The sequence below is a fragment of the Elephas maximus genome, chromosome 10 (assembly GCF_024166365.1).
Source record: "Elephas maximus indicus isolate mEleMax1 chromosome 10, mEleMax1 primary haplotype, whole genome shotgun sequence".
NCBI lineage: Eukaryota > Metazoa > Chordata > Mammalia > Proboscidea > Elephantidae > Elephas > Elephas maximus.
Genome location: NC_064828.1, coordinates 86,121,515 through 86,148,253, shown reverse-complemented (window position 1 = coordinate 86,148,253; position 26,739 = coordinate 86,121,515). Strand labels below are relative to the sequence as shown.

Sequence of the window (26,739 nt, the reverse complement as noted above, 5' to 3'; positions counted from 1 at the left end):
ACAGTGGGGTATTTCTCAGTTTCCAGAGCAGTATTTTATCAGTCTTCAAGAACAGGTGGAACCAAGAGCTTACAATGCTGTGAGGACCTTTCTCCTCTTTCCTTTGTGTATCTGCTACATTCTCTCTTGCCGTCAGCTTGCTTTGCCCTTCAGTCTGGATAGCAAAAAAATGGTGGCCTTGAGCCCCTGTACTTGCTGTCAGTTCCAGCTTTTTATGTTCTTGATTCCTCTGTGGGTCTCAGATTTTCCATCTGGATTACTTTCTTTCTGGAGATGACTTTTTTTTTTTTTTCCTTAAGAATTTTCTTTAATGAGATTTTTTTTGTAGTAAACTCAATTTCTACAAATAAGTGAAATAAGTTTCTTTATTGCATTCTTGTTTTTGATAACCATTTCATTTGGTATAGAATTATGGGTTGGCAGTTATTTTTTAAACCCTTGAAAGAAATAATTCCAGTTTCTTCTGGTTTCCATTGTTGCTATTGGTAAATCAGCTTCCTGACAGTTATTCTTTTAAGTGAATCTGTCTTTTTTACATCTGGCTACTTTTGAATTCTTGTTTTTGTTTTTCTGAAATTTCACATGCTAAGCCTAGGTGTGAGTTTTTGTTTTTTATCCTTTCCAATTTATCATTTGAGAGATTTTGACTGTAAACTGCTTATTTTCCCTGGAAAATATATTTGTGGGTATAATTTGAGGCCCAAGATGGAAGTGCATTGCTTCAAGAGGATATGCTTTTGCTTTTTTCCAGGTGCCTCAAGGCACTACAATTTGGGGACATTTTAAACGAAATCCATTCATTGCAGTATTTTGAGCCACTCAAATTGTATGCATTTGGATTGCAAATATGTGTGTGGTTGCTTGTGGTTATAAGTGCTTAAGAGTCTGTTCTCTGTTCTGAGACAGGAAGACAAATTTCCTTTTAGTCCTTTGGAGGTGAGTTGTGGGGATGGGGCGGGTTTACTTTTTCTTTTTTTAAAATAATATTGTGTTTTCAGTGAAAGTTTACGCAGTAAATTAGGTTCTCATTTAACAGTTACTACACAAATTGTTTATAGAGACATTGGTTACGTTTTTCACAATGTTTTAGCATTCTTAAAAAACTAATTCCCTTCTGGATGTCTCGCTTCCTGTAATCTTGTTTCCCTGTCCCGGTACCCTTTCCTCTTTGCTTTAATCAGTGACCATTTGGTTTCACATAGATGATTTTTTAAAGGTGTGCAGCACTCACTTCTGTATTTTATGAGTTAATCTGTTATTTAGCTAACCAATGCTTTTGGGATAGTTTCAGTTCAAGGCATATGGAGTATCTCAGGGTAGTAGCCTTGGGAAGCCCTCTAGTCTCAACCAGGCTATTAAGTCTGGACTTTTTGAGAGTTTGAGTTCTGTTCTACATTTTTCTCCCCTTCTATCAAGATCCATCTATTGTGGCCCTGATCAGAACGGTTGATAGTGGTAGCCAGGCACCATCTATTTCTTCTGGTTTCAGGGTAGTTGAGGCCGTGGTTCATGTGAACTGTTAGTTTGGTAGACTAGTTTCTTCTCTGAGTCTTTGGTTTCCTTCTTTCTCTTTTGCTCTGGATGAGGTGAGACTGATAGTTGTATGTTAGATTGCTGCTCACAAGCTTTTAAGACCCTAGACACTACTCACTAAAATAGGATGTAGAACATAAACTTTGTGAACTATATTAAGCCAATTGACTGAGTTGTCACACGAGACTATGGCCCCAAAAATTCAAATGGTGTGGGTTTACTTTAGGTTCATCTTTTTTCTGAGGATGAAACCTTATGGGGGGGTGTAAAAATGACATGGCAGCAACGTCTGACCTTCTCTAACTTGACGAGGGGGAAGGAGAATCAAAACAGCCCAAGGCGGAAGTCAGTCATGCTTCCACCTTCCAACATTTTTTACCAGTTCTGACACCAGCCATCCCTCCCATGGCATTCTCTGCTGAGTTTGATAGTTTGTTGCAGTGGCCACACAGAACTCACAGACAGTACCACCATTACGGAGTTTATTACAGAACTAACAGGTTAAACTTTGGGTTCTGAAATGCTCAGTTTACAGCTCTTCCATCAGAGCAGCCTCTTCTCAGCTATGCCCATAGGCACACCTTTCTCTGGCCTCTCGGCCTCTGCCTTGCTCAGGCAGATGTTAAAAAGCTCTTTTAGCTCTGTTGATAAGTGCCCAAAGGTACCCCATTCCACAGTAAGCCTCAGCCCGAAGGCACTGAGCTCTCAGTCTGTGGGTTGTTGAGTCTAGCTCTGCTGCCAGGTACCTGGAGGCACCACACTCCACCAGGAAGCCTCCTGCCCAAAGGTGCTCAGCTCTTTTGCTCCGTGAGTTGGCAGACCCACTGTAACCGCCCTGCTCCGTTGGCTAGGAAGCTGTCTCTTGCTGTCTTCCATGTTATAGCTGTATCTCTCTGTCTCCTGTGTTGAAGAAGTCTCAGCACAGGGATCTTAGGTCCAATGGACATGCTGTACTCCTAGTTCTTCTTTCTTCATAATAGTAGGTCCCCTACTGCTCTGGGATTGACTGCTCCTTTAAACCTAGCAGGATGGCATAACTGACCAATCCTCTTGTTAGGGTCTATGCACCCTATATGCATGTTCCCACCTCCCCCCACACACAAGGGCGCCATGAACGTTATTTACATTATTAGCAGCTATCCAATCCCTTTGGTGGGCCACAAGTGCCTCATTTGCATAGTCCTCACCCAGTTATTTGGTGGTAGTTACAAAGACTATGGCTAGAAGAGCCATATGAAGTAATTTGCTGCACCACATTGAATTCCAAGCTTTATGGGGAAATGGTCTCCTATTAGGTTTTCCACGTTGGGTGGGCCCTGAACTTTGACTTTTGTTCTCTCTCAAGAGAACATCAAAATTGAAGCTCAAACTTTGTGAGTTAGGCAGATGTCTACAGGGCAAAAGCAGTTTCATTATACCACTTACCTCTCTGGTTTCTACTTTCACTACTTGTTCTGGTAAATCCTCTACTATCTTGCCAGCTCTTCAGTGATTTTTAAGTCTCTTTGAGATAAAATTTTCCATCACTTTTAGTTGTTTTCATTGAGAGATTGGGTGAATAACCTAGCCTAATAAATATTATTACCAGGAACGGAATTTTCTTCTGATTTCTTTTTTTTATGATTTAAGATATATGTTTAACTCATTAATTATTAGCTTTATTTTCTAATATAAGCGTTTAAAGCTATAAACATAAGTAGCACATGAGTTTTGAGGTTCAGTGTTTTCATTTTTATTACTTGTATTATGTATTTAAAAATCTAAATTTTCTGCTATGATTTTCTATTATGTTTGCCTCTTCAAGCTCTGACCTATGGTCAGTCCACAGTCATTTAGAAGTATGATTTTCAATTTTGCAATATATGCATTTTAAAAGATTTACCTTGTTATTCTTACCTCACCTATTCCAAAAGAAAAAGATTTTCAGTTTGGATTACAAAGCAACACTGAACTATGGGCTGTATGCAAGAGATACACCCAAAACAAAGTGATTCAGGAAAGCTAAAAATGATTGCTGGACAAATATATACCAGGCAAATGGAAACAATAAGGAAGCAGGGGTTACTCTGAAAACACTCTTTTTAGTGACTTGTTCTCACCTTTCTAATAACAAACTTTAATAATAACCAGTATTCCATATCATTGAGACTTGCCAGAGTTCCTGGAACTCTGATTTTGTGTTAATAATTGAATGGTAATTAGCTTTTTCCTTTCCTTCCCCTCTTCTCTTTTACTTCCTCTTCCTTCTCCTCTTTCTCCCGGTCCTCCTTTTCTTACACTTTAACATCTCTGAAACTGGGATGTATCTCTAAAATTGGGATGTATGCTACTAGCAGGGATTCAAACCGGCTCAGTCATGGCCAAAGAAGTGAAACAGGGATGGACCCAAAGTTTTACAATTTGGGTGATACACCACGGTACCTGGAATGGGAAGAATTACGAGTGGACGCCCTGGAATGGGAGACTTGGAAGAGGTGTAGTGAAGCCTTTCAGGAGGCCGTTTGCATGAGATTGGATTATTGGCAGGAATGTAGAGAGCGACACACATTCAAAGAAGCATGGTTGGCCGCCGTCTTTGAGCAGGACACTGCCATTTTTGAGTGAGGCAGTGCTGTTTTCAAATCAGCTCAGAATCAAAGGGCAAGAGATTTGGTTGCTGTGCAACCTGAATGCTGCCCTTGTTTTCTAAGAGGGAGACTAGTATCTAGCTGGGCTTCGACCTGTAATTTTTCTCACTGAGGGTACCAGGCTGAATCAACCAAATTTTTAAAAAATTGGGTCTGTTCCGGTGACACTTCCTCGGCCATGATTGAACCGGGCATAATCGGATTGAAGCCCTGCTTACTAGTGATGGTATTTTATAATTAATGAACAATTATTAATTAATAGTTTATTTTGGATGCATGTTTCTTTTTTAGTGAAACGTAAAATAATGGTGTATGTTGTAATCAATGGCATCTTAACTTTGAGGAACTATATATATTTTTACATACATATCATGGTTCTTTACCATACCCTACCCCCCACTTAAATACCTCCTCTCAGTCTCTCCCATCCTGTGCTTACATCATTCAAGACCCTAAGGGAGGAAATAATCTTTATTTTTTCTTCCTGGCTCTTCTTCCAGCACCTAGCATAATATATTGTTGGACACAGGGTGTTTTTTAGTGAACAATTAAGGAAGTGGCTAGGTATAATGAATCATAGCACAGGCTGAAATATATTTATATTGGTGGCCAATTGTTTATTTAACCACTTGGTAGGAAGAGATTAATGCTTACATTAGTTAAGATTAGCTTAGATAGAAAGAACAGAAAACAGTGCTTCTTACCTTAAACAAGTTAGAGAATTTATTGGATGAATGATAGGATATCTGACGGTGTTTTAAGAAGTGTTGAACCAATAACACCCACAAAAAAGTGGTTACAGAATACAAAACATAGTGAAGGAAATGAAGAGTAGTGAAATAAAGAATTAAGAGAAAAAGCAGGCGTCTTAGTCACCTATTGCTGCTATAACAGAAATATACAATTCAATCCATGACAGCAGGCCTCATCAGTGAGATAGGATTTAGGTTGAGACTTTTTGAAGCATGAGTAGGAGACAGAAGTATTTGAAGAATCTGGAAAAAGGCATTTCAAGCAGAGGAAAACAGCAGGCCTAAAGTGAGAAAGACCTTTCAGTTAACTGTAAGGACCAGAAAGAATTAGCTGGGGAGAGTGCCACCTCAAGGTAAGAGAGGCAGGCAGGGACCATACCTTAATGTGTAACATTTACTCTGTGTCTTGGTCATCTAGTACTGCTGTAACAGAAATACCACAAGTGGATGGGTTTAACAAAGAAAAGTTTATTCTCTCACAGTTGAGTACACCACAAGTCCAAATTCGGGGCGTCAGCCCCAGGGGAAGGTTTTCTCTCTCTGTTGGCTCTGAAGGAAGGTCCTTGTGATGCATCAGTCTTCCCTTGGTCTGGGAGCATCTCAGCGCAGGAACCTCAGGCCCAAAGGACATGTCCTGTTCTTGGCACTGCTTTTTTGGTGGTACGAGGTCCCCTGTCTCTCTGCTAGCTTCCTTTTCCTTTTATCTCTTGAGAGATAAAAGGTGGTGTAGGCCATAGCCCAGGGAAACTTCCTTTACACTGGATCAGGGATGTGACCTGGTAAGGGTGTTACAATTCCACCCTAATCTTCTTTAACATAAAATTACAATTGAAAAATGTAGGACAATCACAGAATATGGGAATCACGGCCTAACCCAGTTGATACACACACTTTTGGGGGAACATAATTCAGTCCATGGCACTGCACTTGCAATGTTCCGAGCACTTTACTATTCAGTCCTTACAGCAACCTATAAAGTAGGTACTTAAAAAAAAAACTTCACTATTGCAAATAAAGACAAGAGGGAACATAAGCACAGAGAAGTTCAGCAGTTTCCTAGAGTTACACTTACTGTAACTCTGAATGACTCCCTGAATGCTGAAGTAAAGAGTTTGGATTTAATTCTAAGATGCATTGGAAAGCCTTAGAACTATTAGGCAATGCCATGATCCATCTTATATTTTTAAACATTACGCAGTTGATCAAGGGAGACTACAAAGAAAATAGAAATAAATACTAGTCGGTGACTTATCCTGTTCCAGGTAAGAGATGAAGTTGTCTTGGACCAAGGTCCTGATGGTAGAGATGATGAACAGTGGACAGATTTGAGATGTATTCTAGTGCCCTTTGTTGATGGCTTGGATAAGAGGAGTGTGGTACAGGAAGGCGCTAGGTTGGAGAAGATTAAAGAGTTGAAGAGATGATGTGCGTAGATAATTTTCAAAATTTCTTATCAGTAAAGGAGAGCAGAGCTGTTTTTAACCTTCTTATTTCTGCAAGTTTTCCAATGCCATTTTTCTCTCTCTCTTTTAAATTTTTGGAACCAAATATGTTTTTATTCCAGTCTGCCTCTCCAGATTCCAGCACCTTTTTCTCATCCCACACTTGACAGATGCTTAGAGGAGGAAAGTCAGTGTAAAAAGTAGGCTAGCATTCTCAGCAATTCTGCCCTTTTTCATCAAGATGTTTCTTGCTAAATCAGTCCTTGTTAAATCAGAGCAGTTTCATTTTGTTCTATAAGGAAAGGTTTAATCCTTAAAGTAACACCATCCTAATAAAGTCAGTCTGTGCATATCTGTGTTGTGGGATTGGGGGTGATGGTCATGTGTATTTTTATCTGCAAAGTATTACATGCCTTAAAAGGTTAGTATAACTGAATCACAAATTCAGTCCATCAGTTGTTTTTTTCAAAAAATGGCAAATGACCAATTAAATGATAAAATTTGGTTATGTAAATAAAAGAACCAGTTCTCAGAAAAGATTGCTCTTTTTTGTTTTTTAAGTTTCTTAAAGATACTCAGGTTCACCTTTTGAGACCACCTAAGTTTTTTTTTTTTTTTTTTGACTGTAGGCTTAAGTAGACAGAGAGCCCTTCCTCATTTTGTAAAATTCTAATTTTCCATTATTTTTAAGGAGTGAAAATTAGGAAGATCATGTATCAAAACAAAAGAAGTAATTTTATGACAAAATAAGTAGGAAGATGAAAATTAATAAGACAGAAACCTGAAATTAAAGTTAGATAATAGGCAAGAATCATGGAATACTATTTAAATGAGTGGATCTTAAATTTTGAGAAGTTACATAATCCTTTGATTCAGATGAAAGTTGAAGATTCTGGCCCCAGAAAGTGCATCAACACATGCACATTCCGACGTGTGCACTCTCTTACGGTGTCGCTGGACCCAAAGAGCCTCTGGGGTACATGATGCCCTGGCTGAGAACACATGGTCTAAATGGTGATCAGGTCTGAGAAGCATGTGGCTAGAGAACTGACATTCAAACTTTCACAGTGTTCTCTTCTCAAATACCAATCTTTAGGACAGCCAGAACTGAATTTGTTTTTGTTTTTTAAAACCTCTGGTCTGACAGCTGAAGAAGCAAAGCCGTTTCTAGTTTTAGCTATTGAAAATTTAGAATAATTTGTTCTTAAAATTTTTATTTGAAAATGCTTTAGATGGCAGAGGTTTTCTGAAATAAGCCAATATAATATGTAGGGTACCTTAAGCTATGTAGCCTATTTAAACAAAATAACAACAACAAAAAAGTTGAACTAAAATATCAGTGAATTTACTGAAACCTAAGTTTTAATAGAGGAGCTGAATGTAAGTTTTATTTGAGAAGTAGTTTTTGTTTTCTTTTTTAAAACACCAGCCAGTTTGTTCTCTCTACCTTGCCATGAATCTGTAAGTTAACGTTTGCTTTGTCTCAAAATTGATTATGAACTTTAAAGATGAATTTTATTAGTCCTGTAAGTCATGTGGCATATATTTATTTAGCTGTTGGTGATAAAGCTGTACTTTGTTGCTGCTTATTTGGCTCAGTGCCTGCGTGGAACACTGAACCAAAGATACAACTTAATAAGTTGTAAATTGTTTCCTATTATGCAGTTTATGCCAGTTAGACCGGTATCTAATGTAATCCGGAATTCTTAGGATTCATTGATTGAATGGGGAATTGGCTGGATGACCTACCTCTGAATTCTTTGGCCATGCTCAGAGACTGGATTCCTTACATTTTTTCACTTACTTAACTTAATCAAATAAAAGGATTCTTTCTTCACTCTAAATGTTGAAAGTTCCGCATCCTAAGAAGTAGCAGAATGCGAAAAAGGAAAATTCAGAAATGAAATACGTTAAGCTTGTGGTGTAATAATCTACTTTATCTAATATCATGATGTTTTAATTTATCATTTCAGCTTAAGTTTTGGTTAATGAACAAATTTTTTTTTTTGTCAGATGGATAGTGTTTTTTTTTTGTAACTTTTCACGTTGAATTCTGAAATAGAAATGTGACAAAGAATATAATAGAATTGTATACACATCAATCGTGTGTTTTTTAAAAAAAAAAAAAAACCAAACCTGTTGCTGTGGAGTCTATTCCGACTCATAGCAACCCTATAGGACAGAGTAGAACTGCCCCATAGGGTTTCCAAGGAGTGGTTTGTGGATTCCAGCTGCTGGCCTTTTGGTTAGCAACCAAGCTCCTTACCACTGTGCCGCCATGGATGTGTATTCAGAGAAGAGTAAAATAAAAGTGAGAGTTAAAAACAATTTAAATAGTATAGGTGATTCTTTCTGCCATTTTACTCAATGAAATTTCTGCTCTACAGTGTCTTTGTATCTCCCATAGTGTGAGCATGTTGTGTGGTTCTAGTGCTAGATGGGTATTTTTCTCACAACATAAGCATCAGCCAGCTACTTCAGCTGTGTTCGACTATTGAACTGTGTTCAGTTGAAGAACAGCAAACTGTTCCTTACTAGAAAACAAAACAAAAACAGGCTGTGCTGGATTTATTGCAAAATAGTAAAAAAAAAAAAATTTTTTTTTTTTACTACAACAGTGTACTTTATGGGTGATTTAAGGGTATCTCTTTAACTTTGAATTTACATGATTTTTGTCTTTAGTGCTGTCTTTGGAACTTAACCCTAAGTGAGATTAGATTCTCCTGAAAAAGGAAGTTTAACTAATTAAATGTAACTTGTAAGCGTACTTCTCTCCCCTCCCCCAGATATTCAAAATGGTGCCCGTGGTTTTATATTTTAGTCTACACATTAGTAGAGTTGGAACCAAAAATCCTGCCGTAAAATTTACAGTGAATAATTTTACCGTTGTAATTACTAAGCTCCCCCCTACCCCCGAAACAACTCTTAAGTGTCAGGGTCAAGTTTCCTGAGTGTGTTTTGTGTGTCTCCTATGTATATCAAGTAAGTGCTTTGGTTTTTTTTTCAGTTTTTTAATCTGTAGTGAATTTTCTGAAGCATACTCTCATCTTGTCTAATCTCTCTTATAATTTATATATAACAGGGGCCTAAAGTTAGAGGTGTAGTTATGACTATAGAACAAAGGAAAGCAAGCAAGCATAATTTGGGGGGTGGACTCTAGAAAAGTCCCTGTTATACCCAGATTAGGCTGGACAGACTCAGTTTTCCATAACATTATCCTTTTTACTGAAAGTAAGACTTAAACTTTATAACTAAATGTGACTAAATATTTTTTTGCCTATTGTTAGACATCAGACATCACATAATTATGTGTGTATGTATTTATATTTATACGCTTCTCATCCCTATATTCAGTTCCAGAAAGGATTTTAGGTTGCTTGCTTTCCACCTAATTAAAATTATGAAATAAATGGTGTGTGTGTATATATATATATATTTAAAAGGATACATGTAACATATGTAGGTTATATAGCATAATGAAATGAAAACTTGTGTATTCACTACCTAAGAATTGTTGTTGTTGTTGTTAGATGCCATGGAGTTGGTTCCAACTCCTAGCAACCCTGTGTACAACAGAACCAAACACTGTCCGGTCCTGTACCTTCCTCACAATCATTGCTGTGTATCAGCCCATTGTTGCAGCTACTGTGTCAGTTCATCTTGTTGAGAGTCTGCCCTTTTTTCGCTGACTCTCTGCTTTACCAGGCATGATGTCCTTCTCCAGGGACTGGTCCCTCCTGATAACATGTCCGAAGTACATGAGATGAAGTCTCGCCATCATTGCTTCTAAGGAGCATTCTGGGTGTACTTCTTCCAAGACAGATATGTTCATTCTTTTGGCAGTCCGTGGTATATTCAATAGTGTCCTCCAACACCATAATTCAAATACATCAATTCTTCTTTGGTCTTGCTTCTTCATTGTCCAGTTTTCGCGTGCATACGAGACAATTGAAATTACCATGGCTTAGGTCAGGCACACCTTAGTCCTCAAACTGCTTTTTAACACTTTAAAGAGGTTTTTTGCAGCACATTTGCCCAGTGCAATATGTTGTTTGATTTCTTGACTGCTGCTTCCATAGACGTTGATTGTGGATCCAAGTAAAATAAAATCCTTGACAACTTCAATACTTTTTCCATTTATCGTGATGTTGCTTGTTGATCCAATTGTGAGGATTTTTGTTTCCTTTATGTTGAAGTGTAATCCCCATACTGAAGGCTGTGGACTTTGATTTTCCTGAGTACAAGTCCTCTTCACTTTCAGCAAGCAAGATTGTGTCATCTGCATATCATGGGTTGTTAATGAGTCTTCCTCCAATCCTGATGCTACATTCTTCTTCATATAGTCCAGCTTCTTGGATTATAGGCAGTCCCTGAGTAACGAACAAGATCTGTTCCTGTCTCTAAGTTGTTAAGTCAGAACAGCCCTATATGGTTCTTATTTAGCCTTTTTTTTTTTTTATGTTCAGGAAAAGACTTGAAGCCCTTTTCAATGATTTAAAAAGCTGTGTGTGCGGCAAATGAAGGTGGTTGTGATGAAGGATTTGTTGCAAGTAGGGGCTGGTTCAGTCATTTCAAAGTGAGGGCATATTTACATAACATTAAAGGGCAAGTACAAGTTGTTGTAAGTTGGGTGTTCAGGATCTGGAGGCTTCCTGTATTTGCTCAGCATGCAGATTGAAATAAGTCTGGTGAAAGGATACGACCCTGATGCACACCTTTCCTGATTTTAAGCCATGTAGTATTTCCTTGTTTTGTTCCAGCAACAGCCTCCTAGTCTATGTACAGGTTCCACATGAGCACAATTAAGTGTTCTGGAATTTCCCATTCTTTGCAGTGTTATCCATAATTTGTTATGATCCACATAGTTGAATGCCTTTGTGTAGTCAATAAAACACAGATAAACATCTTTCTGATATTCTCTGCTTTCAGCCAGGATCCATCTGACATCAGCAATGATACCCCTTGTTCCATATCCTCTTCTGAGTCTGGCTTGAATTTCTGGCAGTTCCCTGTTGATATACTCTGCAGCTGTTTTTGAATTATGTTCAGTGTAATTTTACTTGTGTGTGATATTAATAATATTCTGATTTCTGCATTCCATTGGATCACCTTTCTTTGGAATAGGCATGTATATGTATCTCTTGTACGCAGTTGGCCAGTTGTCTTCCAAATTTCTTGGCATAGACAAGTGAGCGCTTCCAGTATTGCATCTATTTAGAACATTTCTAAAACTTTTGAAGTCCCAACATAAACCTTTCCCAATTATATTCGTATTTCTTTCCCTCAGAAGTAACATGGCCCTTAATTATGAACCAATGATACTTGTTTTTCTATATAGTTTTACTAATTATATGTTGTTGTTATGTACCATCAATTCAATTCCAACTCATAGCTACCGTAAAGGACATAGGCTGTAAAAATTAGAGTGAACAAATTTACCATTTTCAATAATTACTTGATCTTTTTGTTTTTCTTACAGGGAAACAATCTTAAGTGTCATTGGCCATTTCTATTCCTTTGTGAAATGCTTGTCATATATTTTGCCCATTTTGTATTTAAACTGATATTTAATTGTCTAAACTCATATTTGCTTATTGATTTTCAGAAAAATTTTAAACATTACGGATACAAGTATTTTGCAGTTTACATATGTGGCATATAATTTCTCCCAATTTGTGGCACTTTCAGGTGGATAATTTTTTACTACATTTACATATCAGAAGAAATTCTTTTGTGTTAGATCATACGTCTTGTTTCAAGTGTATAAAGTATAGTTCCTACAGTTTTTAAACCATACTAAAAAAGTGAGATGTTTACAGTCTTCATCAGTAACTGATTCCAATGTAAGTAACCATTATAGAATAGCCTTGTATCATTATAGAGTCACTGACCAATAGCTCTTACTAAAGCTTTTTTTTGTATTAAAATAATTCAACTTCAGAGCTATAAAGCTGAGTATATATGCCATGTTGAAATTTTTCCATTGTTAGAAATTCTTTTTGTGCTATTACTTTTTGGTCTGTTAGTTTTATTGTTTATTGTTCATCAAACAGATAAATCCGTTTCTAGCTTGTCACTTGCCACATGGAACATACTTCTTGCTATTTATTCCCAGTTAGAAAGCTTTTATTTATTTAGAAGCATAGCTTGTAGTGTACCTTATGTGACGTAACTGGCCATAAAAGATTCTTTTAGGGATTTTAACCTCTTTAATTGGTGAGTATAACAAATCCGATGAAACTTTTGCTGACTAGTTCTTTTTTTATGGAGAATTCATTTAGAATGGTATTTGCGGTTTTATTTTGTCATTCATTGTATATTGTGTTTTATAGGGAGCACCTAGGAACTGATCTTGTAATTAGTTTGTTTCTTCCCTTTATTGTGGGTTTCCTGTGGTCAAGGACAGTTACTTTTTTTTTTTTTTAATTTACACTTCATTTTTATTGAACACTTAAATCCTCTTAACAACTAAGTTTTTTTTTTTTTAATGGTTAGTACACGTTTTGTTCTATGACATTGATTAACAACCCGAGACATGTTAACACTCTCCCTTCTTGAACCTGGGTTTTGGGTTCCCTGTTACCAGCTTTCCTGTCCCCTCCTGCCCTTCTAGTCCTTGCCCCTGGGCTGGTGTGCCCCTTTAGTCTCATTTTGTTTGATGGGCTTGTCTAATGTTTGGCTGAAAGATGAACATCAGGAGTGACTTCATTACTGAGCTCAAAAGGTGTCTGGGGACCATACTTGGGGGTTCTCCAGTCTCTGTCAGTCCAGTAAGTCTGGTCTTTTCTTTGTGAGTTAGAAGTTCTACATTTTTCTCCAGTCCTGTCTGGGACCCTCTGTTGTGATCCCTGTCAGAGCAGTCAGTGGTGGTAGCCAGGCACCATCTAGTTGTACTGGACTCAGTCTGGTGGAGACCATGGTAGTTGTGGTCCGTTAATCCTTTGGACTAATTTTAGGGACAGTTACTTTTTAACAGTCTGTGAATTTCCACGTGAAGCACCTACCGTAAAGCAGTACCATTCACACAGTGGATACTTAATATTTTTTATTTCTTCTTTTATTCTTTCTTGAGTAGAGCAAGTCAATCTGTGTATATGTGTGTGTGAGTGTGTTTGTGTGTGTGTGTAATCCTTCATACACTTAGAAAATGTTTAAGGAATCTGTTAATCTTGTGAAGCATAATGTTAATTATATGGAAAAGGTAACAATTCAGCTAACTTTTGATATTGTAAACATGACTTCCCTTTTTTCTTTATTGTACTTCAGATGAAGGTTTACAGAGCAAATTATTTTCTCATTAAATAATACACATTGTTTTGTGACATTGATTGCCAACTCCACAACATGTCAACACTTTCCCCTTCTCAACCCTGGTTTCCCCCTTACTAGCTTTCTTGTCCCCTCCTGCCTTCTCATCCTTGCCCCTGGGCTGGTGTGCCCATTTAGTCTCATTTTTTGGGCCTGTCTAATCTTTGGCTGAAGGGTGAACCTCAGAAGTGACTTCAGTACTGAGTAAAAAGGGTGTCCAGGGGATGACTTCCTGTTTGAAACAGTTGGACTATTATTTTATATTAGAAAACTAATATCTTTAAGTCCAGGATAAATGGAATCTAATACACCTTTTGCCCGTTTAAATATTTTATCTGATTTCAGCCAATATTTTATCAGGGAGTAGTGCATTTTCTAGAGGTGGTATGGAAACCAAATTAAGGAGCACTTCTTCCATTAACTGAGTCAGTTCATTATCATCTCCTGGGTTATTGCAGTAGCACTGTAATTATCTCCCTGTTTCCATTCTTAAATTTCCCTTCAATCTATTCTTAACTTAGCAGCCAAAGGTAAAGCATAGGTCAGGTCATGACCTGTTTCCATTTAGAACCCTTCAGTAGCTCCCCATTTCTCTCAGAGGAAAAGCCAAGGCCCTACATGACCTTTGCCTCTGTAACCCCACCAGTCTCACCTCTACTACTGTCTTCCTTCCCTCACTCTGCACTGGACACACTGATCTTTCAGTTCCTCTAACACTCTAGGCATGCTGCCCCCTTAGCAGCTTTGCATTGATTTTCTTTTCTTAGAATTCTCATCCTACATGCATGGCTCACTTTTTTACTGCCTTTATTTCTTTGCTCAAATGTCGCGCTCTTAGTTTAAAAATGTTGTTTGTGCTCCCAGCTCTTCTAATTCTCGACTTAAACCTACTTGCGTTTGTTTTTTTTGAATAGCATTTACCACCTTCTAAGCCCTGGAAATCTACTCCCATAAAAATTTAAGACTAGGAAACCCGATGGGGAAATTGTACTGTATCCTGTAGGGCAGCCGTGAATCCATGGCAGACAACAACATACTATAGAGCCAGTGGTGTGTGGTAAGTGTTTCACAGCAGAGTCTTTGAGTGGAATTTTTGCTCCACTGATTGGCATTTTTGCCAAATTCTGTGTTGTAAATACTGCTACCACGGCTGATTTCAGGCTACCAGTGTGAAGTTACACGTTGAGAAGAGACGCACTATGCACAGAGATGTACAAAATGGCATATAAAGTATACCCACAAAACATACATTAGTCATAAATAACCTCAAGAACATACAGTGTAGTAAAATAATTAGGGAGGGATGAGTTTTGAGTATTACCTTCGTTTTAATATAAATTAATTATAAGTGTCTATGATTTAATATTTAATAAAGACTGTATTTAACTCCCAGCTTGCAAGCTTGCTGAAAATTGAACGCTTGGCTCTTGTAAGCCAGTACGAGCAGGCTCAGCATACCACTGTAAATGTTTATTTTTCTGCCTGTCTCCTTTCATAGAGGCAGGTTTTTGTCTGTATTATTTATTGTTGTACCATGTTGTAGGCAATCAATAAAAACTTGTTGAATAAACTTTAAAATATTTGAGGTTTTCTTATGTAATTTAAAATTCATGTAAACAAATGTCTGAACTAGATGGTGAGTTAAACATAAACCTTGTCTTCAAGGAAATGTAAACCTTTCCTTTTTTTTAAATAAAAATTTTGATTGTAAGGGTGGATTAGCTCAGCACTAGAGCAGTGGTTCTCAAAATTTACTATAAGTAAGAATCACCTGGGGATCTTGTTAAAGTGTAGATTTTAATTCAGGGTATCTGGGGTAGAAATACAAATTCTCAGCAAGGATCAGACTGGAGCAAACTGGTTTCAAGCCCTGGTTTAGTATGGCTGGAGCTTAGGGTTTAGATGGGATGCAGGTGAGAGAAGCCAGATGAAAAAGGACTGTGTTTGCCATGCTAAGGAATTTGGACTTTACCTGGAAGGTGATGTGAAGCCGTTGAAGGTTTTAAGCAGAGTGGTTGCACTGTCAGATTTCTGTTTTAGAAAGTTCACTCTGGCAGTAGTCAGTTAACAGACTAGAATGGAGACCAAGAGTAGGCTTGTGCAGTAATTTAAGCAAAAAAGTCTGAGCGTTATGGGACTGGTGTGGGTGGGGTCGGGGACTGAATTAAAAAAATATTAAGGAGATAAAATCAGTAGAGTTATTGGCCAGAAGAAAGAGTGAATGTGAGAGTGTCTTTCTGGTGTTGACTGCGGAGATGGGTAGTCTTCTTTGTTAACAGAAAGAAATTGGAAAGTAAGAAATCAAATAGGTTTTTTGCCTCGAAGTACTTAGGGTGCCAGTTTGAGCAAGGATATAAGTGCTTTCATTGTCTTATGTTTATATTCATGTATTTTTAAAAAAGGTGATGCGAAAGAGTATATACAGGTTTATTATCAAGGAGGATTATGGAATCCTTTCTGCAAGTCTTTTAGATTAAGGTAGATTCTCATTTAGGGTCGTTTCGGCATGAGTGAACTGCTTGAAGTGAGAGGAGTGAACTACCTTTCGTCCAACCCTTTGATTATTTACTGTCTACTTCACGCACTCTATAAATCAATCTTGGATTAAGAAATAAATTCATTTTAGAGAATCCAGAGAGTTTCACACTGCCATTCCTCTGTCAGAAATTTTATGTTTTAAAAAAGGTGTGTGGTAAGATTGGCCTGTTGGTGTAAATTAGCTAATTTGGTAATAGTTCTGCTATGGCATTATGCATTTTAAAATACAAAATGTTTTTCTTCAGAGTGCAAACTTTGATTTTCAAGTCTTTCACTGGTGTCATATGGGAATTAATGTTCAATCCCTTGCTATTTAACACTCCTGAAAATGTTTCCTTTTATAGCTTTGTCACATCATTTTCTCGAGTTAAGATCTCTTTTAGCTGGTTGAGCTGCTTAAATCGTTCAGAGAAAGAATGAGCCATGTTCCTTAACAGAGAACTGGAGGTGTTGGTTTCAGATTTCGAGATTTTACTCTTTAAAGGGCACTTTGTTACGTTTATTCATTGGTTCTTCAATGTTCTGTTGTTTCTTATCTGTTAGGTCTTCTTCCGTATAGTTTCGTGATTTCTGCTGCACTTTTGAAAGCATTAGAAAAGTGCCTTCTCCAGTAACAAAACAAAGAACTGGCTCTAGCTTAACACTTTTTTAATTTACAGAGTTAAAGATGAAATTTGGACCTTTTTCATTGAAAACTATTAAATTACTATAATGGTTATAAATATGAAAGTATACTCTCATGTTATACTGCTAACAAGAAATTTCTTCTTTGGATTAATTTAATCCTAATAGAACTTTTTTTAAATTTAAGTGTATTTAAAGGAAACTTTATTATATTCCCCTCTGTAAAACACAGTTTATAAAAAGATGATTGTAGTCCCTGCTTTGCATAATGCACTGTAATAGTAAACCAAAAAGATCTCCAAATTCTAGTGTTTCAAAATGATTTTTTTCCTACTAAGTATGAAAGTTTTCAGAATGCTTTTAGAAATTGCTAGCACTCAATGATTTGGCCTCCATGTACAAATTTTCCTTTTTAGGAGTTGGAATGGAACAGTGGGGTTCTTTTTCTGTTATTACAAATAATTACAATTAAAATGCTTGAAACTTCTTAGAATAACATTTCTTAAAATGCTACTAGAGGTTATTGTTGTTTTCAAGGACTAGTATTGCAGCTGTCTTATCAAAAAGTAAAATTATTTGTTTGCTTGAGTTTAGTGTTAACATAAGAGGAAGTGTACAAATTGATCACATTCACCTAAGCCAAAACTTTTAATTTGAAATACTAGCTTTTCATTAGTATAGTAATCTGAAGTTTACGTATGTGAGAAGTTGTAATATTTTATCTTTCATATTTCTTTTTTGTGTTTGCAGGTCATAAAAATTAAAATGAACAAACTTCGGCAAAGTTTTAGGAGAAAGAAAGATGTTTATGTTCCGGAGGCCAGTCGTCCACATCAGTGGCAGACAGATGAAGAAGGGGTTCGTACTGGAAAATGTAGCTTCCCAGTGAAGGTAGGAGCTGATGTTTCTATAAACCCATATGTGGAAAAGAGCTGACAGTCTTTTGTATGTGATATTCCATTAATTAAGATGGTAAAAAAAGAACCCCACAAAAACTAATCCCCTCATATTCTGCTTCAGTGATAGAGATGACTTAGAAGAAAAACAGATTGTTGTTAGTGACATTTTTTCTTTATGTTTAATAATTTCTAGTGTATATTCTGGTATCAGTGCAACTAAGGTCACTTAAGATGCAAATTATTGTTGTGTGCTGTAGAGTCAATTCTGACTCATAGCGATCCCATGTGACAGAGTAGAACTGCCCCATCTTTAAGGAAGCAAATCCCCAGGTCTTTCTCACATGGAGCTACTGGGTGGGTTCAAGCCACCAGCCTTCTGGTTGGCAGCCAAGTGCTTAACAGTTGCACCACAGGGCACCCTACAATGAGCATATAATCCTGAAATACCTAAAGATCCTGAATTATCAGAAATCAAAATATTTTCAGTGGAATATGCTTTCTAAGTGGTAGGATAGAGGAGTGGGAATTTGCTTTCTTAAAGACAGGTCTGGTGTATTCTAGAAAAATCTTCAATCAGAAGAGTTAAAAGAGATTTTTTCTTTAATCTTCTAACTTTTAATCATACAGAGGTCATTTAAACTAATGCCTTCATTTGTCAGACCAGAAGATAGAAGCTCAAAGAAGTTTAAGAACATAATGAAGATCTAGAGAAGGGAATGCTGTCATAGGCGCTTTTTCTTACAATTACTTGAGACTCTGGAGAAGGATTATTTTTAATGACATGGAAGAAATATATATGTTATACGATTTAGTGAAGAAAAAAAGCAATGGGTGATTATGTAAGCGCAGTGTAAGATGTAGTAAGTGTGTTGGGGAGAAAGTGTAGAAGGAACTAGACCAAAACATGAGTAACTTGAAAAAAATTTTTTTCAGTTCGATATAAAATGTTAAATTTTTTCCCTCTGTTTTTTGTATGTTCTTATAAGTATAAATATCCTTATTGTGATTTTCTCCTTCCCTTTTGCTGCTTCAATATCATTGTTTGAAACATGGAATAAAGTTTCAGAAAGTGAAAGATCTTTTATATGACAGGAATAGTTATTCATAGAATATACAGGTTAAATCATGGTTTTTTGAATACACTAATTTCCGCCCAGTCTGTCAATAAATATTTTCCTGAGCACTTTATTTAACTCATTTGTCAAAACTTCTTTCATAGGAATAATACATAAATATTTTAATATTAAATGCTTAGTATGATATTAAAGCATAAAAAAAAATCTCTTAACATAAGTAACACTTCTGTAACACCTCCCCACCAAAAAAATATTTGGTTCATTTGGTTATACAAGTTCAGTATTAAGTATGTGGAAATGGACAGTCGTACACGCTGTTGGTTAGAGTTTAAATTGCAACCTCTTAGGGTAATTTGGAAATTGTAGTTAAAATTTTAAATGCACTTATCATTTGACCAGCAATTTTACATCTGAGAATTTAATTTGATAAATATACTTGCGAAAGTGTTCATCCTAGCACTGTTTGTAAGTTCTGGAAACTAGGAATCGACTCGACGGCACTGGGTTAGTAGTGAGCTTATATAAGGTTTCCTGTGTAAGCAGCTAGGAGGATGGTAGGATTACTTGCTGAGACAGGAAACACTAGAGGAAGAAGAGGGTTAGGAGTGGAGAAAATGAGTGCCTTTTGAGGTGCCCAAGGGACATGCACATGCAGATCCCCAGTAGCAATTGGAAATATGAGTCTGGAGTTCAGAAGAGATTTGGATCTGGGCTAGATAGAAGTTTGGAAAGACAGTATGAAGTCACAAACAGGTGAGATTGCCTAGGGAAAAAGAGAACAGAAGAAGGCCTAGGGCAAACTCTTTGAGAAATACCAACATTAGAGACAGGCAGTAAAATAGGTATCTTCAAAGGAGAATGAGTAGCCAGAGAGGTGGAAAGGAAACCTGAAGAGTGTGGTCATAGAAGCCAAGGTAAAATTGTTCCAAGGAAGGAGGAAGTGGTCAAGGTGCTATAAAGACATCAAGTAAGAACTGAAATTTGGTTAGATTAATAACTTGAAAATCTTGGTGACTAATGACAGCACTTAAAGTAGAGTGGTGAAGATAGAATCCAGATTGCAGATTTCAGTAAATTGAGGAGTGAATGGATACAAAATAAAGGAGACGACAAGTCTAGAGATTACTAGTTACAGAAGTTTGTCTGAACAGGCAGGTCAATGGTTTTGTGATGATAGGGAGGATTGAGAGGGGACATGAGGAAAGCTTTTCATGATGATGATTATGTTTGTCATATTAATGGTGATGATGAGTTCTCAGATACGTGCATATGCCAAAAACTCAGCAAACTACACGTACATACTTAAAATATGTACGGTTTATTGTATGTCAATTATACCTCAATAAAACTGTTAAAAATAAATTTGTCCTCAAAGGAGAGGAGAAAGGCAGAGTAGCAAATGGACTGTGAGGTTGAGAAACTTGTGTGTGTTTGTCTGTGGTTTGGTATTTTTTAAACAGTTTTATTGAGATACAAGTTACACACCATAAAGCTCTTCACCCATTTAAAGTGTTACGATTCAAGGGTGGTTTGTATATTTTGTTTGTAAGGTGGGAAAGACTTGAGCATATTTAAATGCCTTTATAAAGTAGCATGTAGAGAGCGGATTAATTTTAGCCTGGAGAAAGGATGCTGCTTCTGTTTTAACAGGAGCAAGGGTGGAAAATAAGGGTACAAATACACCTAAGTTTGTGCTGTTGGGTATTTGAAGTTAATGGAGTTCTATTCTGAAGACGTATTTTCTCAAGGAAATCGGAAGGTATCTCTAGAAAGAGAAGGAAGAAGGAAGTTGTGGAATTGGGTTTACTCTAGAGTATAGGAGGAGCTTATAGAAGTACGACTACTGGACAGTAGTCAAGTGAAACTGCACCTGGTTTGATCTCTACTGTGTTGTGTATATTTAAAGATACTTGTGCCTATGTAAGTATAATTTGTATTAGTGTAATGATTAGAGTAAAACTTGTGACTATCTACTAATATAACAGGTAATTTTTATTTAAAAAATTTTGTACTTTAGATGAAGATTTACGGAACCAACCAGTTTCTCATTAAACAATTAGTACACATATTGTTTTATGACATTGCTTATGTCAATGTTGAGTTCCCTATTACCAGCTTTCATGTCCCCTCCAGCCTTCTAGTCCTTACCCCAGGGCTGGTGTGCCCCTTTATTCTCGTTTCATTTTATGGACTTGTCCACTCTTTGGCCGAAGGGTCAATCTCAGGAGTGACTTCATTATTGAGCTGAAAGCATGTCTGGGGGCGATACTCTCAGGGTTTCTTCAGTCTCTGTCAGGCCAACAAGTCTGGTCTTTCTTTTTGAGGTAGTATTTTGTTCTACATTTTTCTCCAGCTCTATCTGGGATCCTCTATTGTGATTCCTGTCAGAGCAGTCAGTGGTGCTAGCCGGGTACCATCTACTTGTACTGGACTCAGTCTGGAGGAGGCTATGGTAGATGTGGTCCATTAGTCCTTTGAACTAAACTTTCCCTTGTATCTTTAGTTTTCTTCATTCTTCTTGTTCCCGAAGGGGTGAGACCAGTGGAGTATCCTAGGTAGATGCTCACAGGCTTTTAAGACCCCAGACACTACTCATCAAAGTAGAATGCAGAACATTGTCTTTCTAAACTGCGTTATGCCAGTTGAGCTAGATATTCCCAGAGACCATGGTCCCCACAGCCCTCAGCCCAGCAATTCGGTCCCTCTGGGAGTTTGGATGTGTCTGTGGAGCTTATATGACCTTGCCTTGTACAAGTTATGCTGGCTTCCCCAGAACTGTGTACTGTCCTACCCTTCATGAAAGTTAACGCTTACCTGTTGTCTATTTAGTGTTTTTCCATCCCTACCCCTCCCCTCCCTGGTAACCATCAAAGATTGTTTCTTTTTTGTATGTAAACCTTTTCATGAATTTTTATAGTAGTGGGCTCATACACTATTTGGCCTTTTGTGATTGACTTATTTTACTCAGCATAATGCCCTCCAGATTCATCCATGTTGTGAGATGTTTCTCAGATTCATCATTGTTCTTTATGGTTGCGTAGCACTCCATTGGTGTAGGTACCGTAGTTTGTTCATCCGTTCATCTGTTGATGGGCATCTAGGTTGTTTCTATCTTTTTGCTATCGCGAACAATGCTGCAGTGAACACGGGGGTAGATATGTCTACTTGTGTGACAGGTCTTATTTCTCTAGCATATATTCCTAGGAGTGGGATTGCTGGATCATATGGTATTTCTATTTCTAGCTTTCTAAGGAAGTGCCATATCATTTTTCCAAAATAACTGTATCATTTTGCATTCCCACCAGCAGTGCATAAGAGTTCAGATCTCCCCGCAGCCTCTCCAACATTTGTTATTTCCTATTTTCTGATTCCTGCCAGTAATGCCAGGTGAGATGGTATCTCATTGTGGTTTTGATTTGCATTTCTCAAATGGCTAGTGATCATGAGCATTTTCTCATGTGTCTGTTCGCTGCTTGAATGTCTTCTTTGGTGAAGTGTCTGTTCATTTCCTTTGCCCATTTTTTAATTGGACTATTTTCCTTTTGGTTGTAGAGGTGTTGGATTTTCTTGTAGATTTTAGAGATTAGAGCTTTGTCTGATTTGTAATTGCCAAAATTTTTTTCCCAGTCTGTAGGTTCTCTTTTTACTCTTTTGGTGAAGTCTTTTGATGAACATAAGTGTTTAATTTTTTAAAAGATGCCAGTTATCTAGCTTATCTTCTGGAGTTTGTGTGTTGTTGGTTGTGGTTTGTATCCTGTTAATGCCATGTATTTGGGCCTCTAGCATTGATCCTGTTTTTTCTTCTAGGAACTTTATTGTTTTTGGCTTTTATATTTAGGTCTTTGATCCGTTTTGAATTAGTTTTTGTATATGGTGTGAGGTATGGGTCCTGTTTCATTTTTATGCAAATGGACATCCAGTTTTGCCAGCACCATTTGTTAAAAAGACTGTCTTTTCCCCCATTTCATGGACGTTGGACCCTTGTCAAAGATCAGGTGACCATAGGTGGATGGATTTACGTCTGGGTTTTCAGTTCTGTTCCATTGGTCAATGTATCTGTCGTTGTACCAGTACCAGGCTTTTTTGACTACCGTAGCTGTATAGTAAGTTCTGAGGTCAGGTAGTGCGAGTCTTCCTACTTTATTCTTCTTCTTCAGTAGTGCTTTACTTATCCAGGGCTTCTTCCCTTTCCATATAAAGTTAATGATGGTAAGTTTTTCCATCCCTTTAAAGAATGTTAATGGTATTTGGATCAGGATTGCATTGTATTTGTAAATTGTTTTGGGTAGAATTGTCATTTTCACAATGTTGAGTCTACCTATTCATGAGCATGGTATAGTTTTCCCTTTATGTAAATCTCTTTTGGTTTCTTCCAGTAGTGTTTTGTTGCTTCCTTTGTATAGGTCTTTTACATCCCTGGTTATAGGTTTATTCCTAAGTATTTTATTTTTTTAGGGGCTATTATAAATGGTATTGTTTTCCTGATTTCCTTTTCATTGTTTTCTTTATCAGTGTATAGGAATCCAGCTGATTTTTGTACGTTTATCTTGTATCCTGACACTCTGCTGAATCTTTCTCTTGGTTTCAAAAGTTTTCTTATGGAGTCTTCGGGGTTTTCTATGTGTAGTACCATATCATCCTGCAAATAGGGACAGTGTAACTTCTTCATTACCAATTTGGATGCCTTTTATTTCTTTTTCTTGCTTTATTGGTCTAGCTAGGGCTTCCAGCACAATGTTAAATTGGAGTGGTGATGAAGGGCATCCTTGTCTTGTTCTTGTTCTCAAGGGGAATGTTTTCAGCCTCTCTTCATTAAGAATGATGTTGGCTGTTGGTTTTGCATAGATGCCCTTTATTATGTTCAGAAATTTCCCTTCTATACCTATTTTATTGAGAGTTTTTATCAGGAATGGGTGTTGGACTTTGTCGAATGCCTTTTTGCGTCAACTGAGATGATCCTGTGATCCTTTTCTTTCCTTTTATTTCTGTAGTGGATCACATTGATTGATTTTCTAATGTTGAACTATCCTTGCATACCTGATATGAATCCCACTTCCCACTTGGTCATGCTGTATTATTTTTTTGATATGATGCTGAATTCTATTGGCTAGAATTTTGTTGAGAATTTTTGCATCTATATTCATGAGATATATTGGTCTGCAATTTTCTTTTTTTGTGGTGTCTTTGCCTGGTTTTGGTGTCAGGGTAATCCTGGCTTCACAGAATGAATTCAGAAGTATCACTTCCTTTTCTATGTCCTGAAATAGTGTGAGTAGTACTGGTGTAAGCTCTTCTCTGAACGTTTGGTAAAATTCTGGAGTGAAGCCATCTCGGCCAGGGTTTTTTCGTTGTTGTTGTTGTTGGGAGTTTTTTTGTTTTTTTTACCTTTTCAATCTCTTTTGTGGTTATGGGTCTGTTCAGATTTTCAGCATCATTTAATGTTAGTTTGGGTAGGTAATGTGTTTCTAGAAATTTGTCCATTTCCTCTTGGTTTTCAAATTTGTTGGAGTATGGTTTTTCATAATACTCTGTTATGATCCTTTTTATTTCAGTTGGTCTGTTGTAATGTCCCCCATTTCATTTCTTATTTGGGTTATTTACATCCTCTCCTGTTTTTCTTTTGTCAGTTTGGCCAGTGGTTTGTCAATTTTGTTGATCCTTTCAAAAAAAGTTTCGTTTTCTTGATTCTTAATAGAGAAGGAATTTTGATGTTAAAAATGGAATATTACCTATACAAGACTTACTTCAGTGGTTCTCAAAATTGGGCCCCTAAAACCTTTTCCTAGGGGTCCTTGAGCTGTTAACCTTTTCCAGCTATGTATCTGTGAGAGGCCAGATTTTCTTCATATGCTTCACACAAAACAACCTATTACAACACATTGAATGCAAATGCAAATACGAGAATCCAGTTTTCTTCACGAATCTAGTTGCTAAAGAGATTTGTAAAAATGTGAAACAGTGCCACTCAGTGAATTATTTTGCTTTGGGAAATAGTTATTTTTCATTAAAACTGTGTTATTTAAGTCAACATGCAATGGGTTTACTATTGTTATTTTAAATGAATTAAATATTTTAAAAATTTGTTAGTTTTAATTTCTGATACTGTTATCAAAAGATATAACTGACATAGACAAAATTTCTTTGGGATCCTTAATGTAATGGGGTCCTGAGAACAAAATTTTTACTGATTTAAATGGTGTGCTTCATCAATGCAAATAATGTACTAAAAATCTTCCTGTAATTGTTTACAAAAATTATACTAAATAATGCTAGTGTTAATTTTGGTTGTTGAATACATTGGTGGAATCCAAGCCAGTCCATCGGTCTTTTGATTTGTAATTAAAATCTTAAATCTCCTTACGCAGAATTTTGATATGCTAAAACGAGCCTTCTATTGATCATATTATTTGGAAACTATATTATCCTTATATTTGGAAGGATAGAGATTAAGGGGCTAGATACAAAATTCATATTTATTAGGTGTGTTTATAAAGTGGTGTAATTATTTTAACTCATTGTTAAATGAGCTGGAAGGACTTTCTTATCCCTTTGGTTTAGGGATATAAAACATTAAGTTATTACCAGAAATTGTGCCAGTATGTACAGATAGGATGGACCAGATGGAGAATTGAGCATATGGATGCTAGAATTGATTGTGTGTACCTCCTAGACTCACATTTTGGTCTATAAAATGATCTTCCAGAGAGTTCTGGGGACTCAACTTTCCTAAGATGAGAACTGCCATTGTGATAGAGGCTATAACAGAGAGTCTTTTAATAACAGGTCTTTCTTATTTTGTATGTAATCATGTAGCCATGGTATAGGAAGTAGAGCTCTTACTATTTCAATTTTTCGAAGAGGCTGGAGTCCTGGTCGTACAGTGGTTCAGTGTTTGGCAGCTAACCAAAAGGTTGACGGTTCAAATCCACCAGCCACTCTTTGGAAACCCTGTGGGGGCAGTTCTGCCCTGTCCTATAAGGCCACTTTGAGTCAGAATCACCTTGACAACAATCAGTTTGGTTTTGGTTAAGAGGCTAGTTCCTGCTCCAGTGCCTTACCTACCATGTCACAGTCAATCTGTGATTTCAGAAAAAATTGGTGCAAAGTGATGTACCGAATTAAACTCATTGTCATCGAGTTGATTCCGACTCATAGCGACCCTATAGGACAGAGTAGAACTGCCCATAGGGCTTTGAAGGCTATAATCTTTACAGAAGCTGACTGCCATATCTTTCTCCTGTGGAGCAGCTGGTGGGTTCAAAATGCCAAGCTTTCAGTTAGCAGCTGAAAGGTTTAACCACAGCTGTGCTTACTTACTTTTTGAACCTTCTAGTGCTCTTCAGTCAAAGCTGTCATCATTACCTGATTACAGTGACTTCGAATTACATGGTTTCATCTGCACACGCTACAAGAATGTGCTGTTGTTTTTGTTGCTGCTGCTATTTTTATAGTCAATGATTTTGTCAAATTTTCTGGTGCTTTGGCTCGAATATTGTGTTAAGTAGTATTTGTGAACCTATATCAATAACTTTTTTGAGAATGAAGTAGTAATTAAAGGAAAAGAAGGAGCGAGTGATATACAGGAATTACAATTTATGAGTAATGTTAGTACAAAAAACATTACTAAGGATTCTGTATGGTCTGGTACAGGGGAAGGTCCATGGGCAGGTGCAGTGACACCATGAGTTACCTTACTGGGTGACACCAACCCAGTGATACCACTGCTAAGAAAGCAATTATCTGGTATTTTCTGTCTGTACCATAAGGTAGGCTCTTCCAGCAGGGAAGCCAGATAAAAGAATGGTTGTCGTGTATGCAACTAGCAATGTCAACTGCAGTTACCGTATCATATCCGTTCTTCTTAAGTATCTGTCCTCTCATTCTTTTTCCTACTGCTGCTACTTTAAATCAGGTCCTCATGCTCCCCCCCGCCCCCGCCT

At 37.1% G+C, this 26,739-nt stretch overlaps 1 protein-coding gene across 7 annotated transcripts in view; it reads left to right on the top strand.

Annotated features, from left to right (window-relative positions):
- Nucleotides 1–26,739, top strand: part of NUMB (NUMB endocytic adaptor protein) — a 190,858-nt gene that overhangs the window by 95,419 nt on the left and 68,700 nt on the right. For all 7 annotated transcript variants that reach the window (XM_049899408.1, XM_049899411.1, XM_049899413.1 and 4 more), the window contains one exon: nucleotides 17,575–17,715. In XM_049899408.1, coding sequence (XP_049755365.1) covers nucleotides 17,590–17,715 — 126 coding nt within the window. In that variant the 5' untranslated portion in view covers nucleotides 17,575–17,589. The remainder of the gene's footprint in view (nucleotides 1–17,574; nucleotides 17,716–26,739) is intronic.